General features: G+C 28.9%; 1 protein-coding gene across 1 annotated transcript in view; it reads left to right on the top strand.

The window, feature by feature from the left end:
• Nucleotides 1-4,556: 4,556 nt before the first annotated feature.
• LOC9313437 (BTB/POZ domain-containing protein At3g44820) overlaps nt 4,557-6,263 on the top strand; it is a 3,492-nt gene continuing 1,785 nt past the window's right edge. The window contains 3 exon segments of the mRNA XM_021025539.1: nt 4,557-4,869; nt 5,160-5,229; nt 5,567-6,263. The exon segment at nt 5,567-6,263 is cut by the window's right edge and continues 494 nt beyond it. Coding sequence (XP_020881198.1) covers nt 4,820-4,869; nt 5,160-5,229; nt 5,567-6,263 — 817 coding nt within the window. The 5' untranslated portion in view covers nt 4,557-4,819.

Here is a 6,263-nt window from a genome sequence, read left to right as displayed (position 1 = left end):
ACTTGGTATTGTAGACTTATGTACATCATAATCATTTCAGATTCTATATATATTTATATATGCCGGAAAACAATTAACTTGAGCTTAGATTTATATTCTAAGTTTGCAGACTTACTTATTTAAGTGTAGATTAATATATGTAATGGTGGTGATTATAAATTTGATAATGAAAATAAATTTTTGAACAAGTAGAGGTTGAGAATAAATTATACGTCAAAATCATAATTAATCTGTAGTTTTTCTTCAAACAATTTTAAACCAAATTCTTGCTATTGGGAGATATATGTTTTTAGTGGAAGCAAAACAACATGACCATGATTTTTTTTTATCATATCATTGTTTATAGGCGAAAAGTTCTAAAATATTAGTTTAATATTTTTAACAAACACATGCATCTACAAAAAAAAAAAAAACAAATGAGTCAAAGATTGTGAGTTTAATAGCTTAAGTGTTGAACACACACATATATATATATATATATATATATATATATATATATATATATATATATATATATATATATATATTATGTTGAAAGAAAATACGTTAGTAGTTGAAAAAAAATGTTAGGAAAAAATGTTGATAGTTGAGAAAAAAAATGTTGAGAGAAAATATGTGAATAATTGAGAAAAAATTTTATTAAAGATATATCGATAGATAATACATTAATAATAGTTTGAAAAAAATACATTGACAGTTGATAGAAATATTATGTTGAGAAAAATACATAACAGTTGAGACAACTCACATCTAGAAAAGGATACCCAGATTTCTCTGACACTTGTAATCTATAAGTGATCTTCATTATAAACATCATTATGAAAACATAATATATTAAAATCATCATTTTGAAAACATAATAGAGTTACTCCATTCTATAGACTCTCAGTAGTAAGTTCTTATGTGATGCTCCTTTTATTCAATGATTTTGCTTAAATGATTAATGTTCTTTTTTAGAAATTAAAGCATATGGGAGAATTCACTATGTATAGCTTCTTGATCTCTCCAGTACTCAAGTAGTAAATGAATTTAGCGTCTCATTCATTGAATTCTTTTTCTGGCTGTGAAACATGTGAAATTATCGGAGAGAAAATACAAACACTTAATGACTACAATACCTTTAAGGGAAAAAAAATATATTAAACCACAACTTAACAAAACTTGTATTGTAGACTTATGTACATCATAATCATTTCAGATTCTATATATATTTATATATGCCGGAAAACAATTAACTTGAGCTTAGATTTATATTCTAAGTTTGCAGACTTACTTATTTAAGTGTAGATTAATATATGTAATGGTGGTGATTATAAATTTGATAATGAAAATAAATTTTTGAACAAGTAGAGGTTGAGAATAAATTATACGTCAAAATCATAATTAATCTGTAGTTTTTCTTCAAACAATTTTAAACCAAATTCTTGCTATTGGGAGATATATGTTTTTAGTGGAAGCAAAACAACATGACCATGATTTTTTTTTATCATATCATTGTTTATAGGCGAAAAGTTCTAAAATATTAGTTTAATATTTTTAACAAACACATGCATCTACAAAAAAAAAAAAAACAAATGAGTCAAAGATTGTGAGTTTAATAGCTTAAGTGTTGAACACACACATATATATATATATATATATATATATATATATATATATATATGCACAAACCTTGAGAAAGAGTGGTTTTATTTTTTTTAGAGGAGGAGGAAATGGCTGAGTGAGAAAATGGATCTCCAAGTCTTCTTTTTTATATAAAAATGGAGTTTTAGTTGAAAAAAAAAAAATTTACAATGTAAATAACATTGATTTAAGAGGACACATTTGTAATTTTAAAAACTTACAATATAAAAAGGGACAAAGTCTCACTTCCTCACACACTGCCTTAAAAGCATAATAATATAGGGTCGAGTCTGCTTTTTCGCCAAGAACTTTCCGAAGTTCTTTGTCAATGATAACTCGAGCACGCACCATATCATATGAAGAATTAACAAAATAGGATTTAATACGGTTAGCCGAGTAAGTCACATGTTCCAATGTTTTCAATGAAAAATATACATCTTGTGTTTTTGTTTCCCAACTTTCTTGGCTAGACGTATTTGGGGAACAAGATACTTAACAACCTGTGTAAACAAATATATAAGAATATGTTTAATGACTAAAATACTTTTAAGCGAAAAAAAAAATATTAAACCACAATTGAACAAAACTTGTACTGTAGACTTATGTACATAATAATCATTTGAGATTCTATATCTACATATGCTGGTAAACTTATTAACTTGGGATCAGATTTATATTTTAAGTTTGCAGACTTACTTATTTAATTGCATATTCAAATGTAGATTAATATACGTAATGGTGGTGATTATAAATTTGATAATGAAAACAAAATTTTGAACAAGTAGAGGTTGACAATAAATTATATATCAAAATCATAATCAATCTTTAGTTTTTCTTCAAACAATTTTAGATCAAATTCTTGCTATCGGGAGATATATGTTTTTAGTGGAAGCAAAAAACTATGACCATGAATTGTTTTTTATCATACATTGTTTATAGGCGACAAGTTCTAAAATATTAGTTTAATATTTTTAACAAACACATGCATCTGCAAAAAAAAAAAAAAAAAAAAAAAAACGAGTCAGATATGTTTGTTTATGCATATCCAACCTGCAATCATATGAATAAACGTAAACACCATTAATATTAATAGTCTTAAAACTATAGTGCCAGAAATAAATCGCAAATTTTTTTTTTAAAAATATAGTTTAGTTATGATCTGACTGTGAATACTAAGCAAGGTATATCTATATAAAATTAAGATTTAGGTTTTCTTTTATTCGACCACATCTACAACAAAAAGGAAGATTTATATATTTTAAGAAGCGAATATTTACCATAACAATTAATAATTGTAAAACTGTCATTATTCATTATTATTAATGTTAAGTTTCAAGGACCCATTTATTTTTATTAAAAAATTGAATAATAATTCTAAGTTTACATTTATGTGTATATAATTATTATTTTAATATAGAAAGTAGTTATAACTCTAAAAATGTTAATTAGCAAGGATTGTAAAAATGCTAATTAATGACATGTCCAACCGTTATTGGTTGTTTAAAATCCCATGTGGACAGTTTCAGAAGTTTATGACTTCGATTTTTATATAGTATAGACTAGGTTATTAACCCTCGCTACGCGGGGGTTTGTACATTGTTATAGATTGTTTTAATATATCTTTTTTTTTTAGTAATTACATAAGTAGCTAATTAGCTATACATTGATGATAATAATGCAAAAGTACTATAAGTTTTTTTTTTTAAACATAAATGTTCTTTTATTTTTCTTTTTAATATCATTTACGTTATTTAAAATTTTGATAAAGCATCTAATCCATCTCTTTTCTCTTACAATTTTCTGTTGTAAATCTTCATTTGCAAATAATCCCCCAATCGAATCTCTTCCTCATAGTCTTATATTCACCTCTTCGTTATTGTTTTTCGATTTGAATTGTTGATTCAAAGATTATACATGAGATTAAAGGTTTCATGCTTCCCAGAAAAGGAAGGACAAAAATTTTGTTTTATAATAGTTGTCATTTTAGGTTTTCAGTGTAAATGTTTGGTGAAAATTTCAGTTTTATCCCTACTTCTTTAATATTTTGGCCAATAAAAAATTATAAAATATATAAACAGAAAATTTAATAGTTTTCTTAATTTGTGTAAAAAGATCTTAAATGACAACTAAAACAAAACGGAGGGAGTAAACTCTAGTACCCATAAAGATCTACCTAATAATATTAAGAAGAAAATTCATAATATCTGATAATCTTTTTCGAATTTATATTTTAAGAAATTTTCCAATGAAACATAAATTTTTATATATTTTACAAAATTTAGGGAACAAAATCTATACGATCTTTATGAATGAGACCACCATTCTACACTTGCTTAAGTACAAGAAAATCTATAAATGCAAACTATTATTCTTTAAACAAGATATGATCACTCAAACCCAGTTAACTTGATTACCCGGTTAAACACTAACCCAAACCTTAAATAAACCCGAGCTAATAAAATTCGTCAGCACCAAACCTGAATTTCATCAGAATCTAACTGAAGCTACGTTGGTTACCTTCTCTCTAGAGCCCATTTAAACTCTCTCTTGATCCTTAAAAAAAAATGTCTGAAACACTTAAACACACACAGTTACTTTTGTCTCTTTGTCTCCTTAATTCCCTCAGATTTATTGCTTCTTTTTTTTTTAAACTTCACCTCAATATCATAACGTAAAGGAGAAAATACCTTTTCTTTCTGGGATCTATAAAATAAAACTGATGATATACTATAAAATAAACAACTTTTTCCCTGAATTCACTCTAGAAAGAAATCTCTTCTTTTTTATTTTATTACCTACCAAAACCAAGAAATTGTTTGTTTTCAGTTTTAGTGAAAAAGAAAGTATTTATATATTTTAAATCGTTTTTGTGTGTTTTCTTCTGTCTTTGGTTGATTTTAGCTGTAAAGGTCCACACACCACACCACACCATTGCCCACAAAAACGACCCCTTTGGCTTACGTCTCTCTCTTATGTGACTTTTGATTTGAATGATGAATAAAAATTGTTTCTTCTTCTTCTTAGAATTTGCTTTTTGTTTTAAAGTTTTCTCCTTTTCTCTTCAATTTTATTATTTTACTCTCTATGGGTTTGGTAGGAATTTTTTTTCTTTCTTTTAATTTTCCTTGTGAGATGTGAAAGTTTCAATTTTGATCATATATCTGGTGTGGAATTGGGTCTTTTCTCTCTCAGAGGCATGTCACCTGTTGCTAAAGTCTCTGAGTTTCACAGAGAAGGGAACGATTGGTACATACCTCTCTCTTTCCCTTCTCTCTCTCTGTTTTTGCATGTATGTGTGTTTGTTTATACAATTTAAGTTCATGGGTTCTGTCCAAACTTCATTCAATTGTCCAATTTTATGATGTCGGTAGCTTAAAGACCTTAAAGTTTGCAGCTTTATTCAATTCTTCACTTGCCATATCAGTTTATAGATTCTCCTTAAGCACAATTTGGTTTGTTTATGTGAACTTTACATTGAATAGATAAAGAAATTTGTTGTTAGAAATCTTACAGAGAGCTGGATTTAAAATTTGCAGGTTTTGCAAAACAGGACTATCAAGTGATATCACTGTTGTTGTTGATGATGTGAAGTTCCATCTTCATAAGGTATAAGCTTTTTGATTATTCTTTTGATGCTTTGCTTTCTTCTTGAGTTTGGTATCCCCTTTGTCGTCTTAGGAACATGCTGGATTTAGCTAGGTGGTTCTTAGTATAATGATTTTAGTAACAAACATGTTCTGCTGTTCCATAGCCTTGAAAAAAGATAAGTCTAGTTGATACTTATTTGTTCCCATTAGTCTATTTGTGGAAACAATTAGATCATGTTAAGTTACATAGATTCAGCTACTAGTTATGTGTATTACCTGCATCTTTCTGCTTGTGTGAAAATTAGTAGCAACTGTTTTAAAAGAACTACAAGAGTTATGTATGTGTGTATATGCAGTTTCCATTGGTTTCTAAATGTGGAAAGTTAGCACGGATGTATGAAGATTCTAAAAGCACCGATAAGCAATCTCTCTGGACAACAGTGCTTGAAGAGTTCCCTGGTGGCGCAGACAATTTCTTGATAGTTGCGAGATTCTGTTACGGGACTCGAGTAGATATCACCTCGAAAAATTTAGTTTCCATACACTGTGCAGCTGAGTACCTTCAAATGACAAATGAATATGGGGAAGATAACTTGATTTCCCAAGTTGAGACATTTTTGCACAAGCATGTGCTTCGCAATTGGAAAGACTGTATCTTGGCGTTACAAAGTTCTAACCCGGTGTTGAAGAGTGCAGAGAAGCTTCAGATGATACCCAAACTCATGAACGCTGTGTCCACGATGGTGTGTACTGACCCAAGTTTGTTTGGATGGCCCATGATGATGTATGGTACACTGCAGAGTCCGGGTGGAAGCATTTTATGGAATGGAATAAACACGGGGGCACGAATGAGAAGCTCGGGTTCGGATTGGTGGTATGAAGATATCTCTTATCTTAGTGTAGATTTGTTTAAAAAGCTCATCAAGACGATGGAAACAAAAGGTATACGTGCTGAAAGTTTAGCCGGTGCTATGATGTATTATGCGAGAAAGTATTTACCGGGTTTAGGACGGTGGCAGAGCGGAACAAGTGACAGCAGCAAAAGTAGAAGAA

Source organism: Arabidopsis lyrata (genome assembly GCF_000004255.2).
Source record: "Arabidopsis lyrata subsp. lyrata unplaced genomic scaffold ARALYscaffold_5, whole genome shotgun sequence".
Taxonomy (NCBI): domain Eukaryota; kingdom Viridiplantae; phylum Streptophyta; class Magnoliopsida; order Brassicales; family Brassicaceae; genus Arabidopsis; species Arabidopsis lyrata.
Note: the sequence above shows the minus strand (reverse complement) of the source record. Positions and strands in the feature narration are given on the sequence as shown.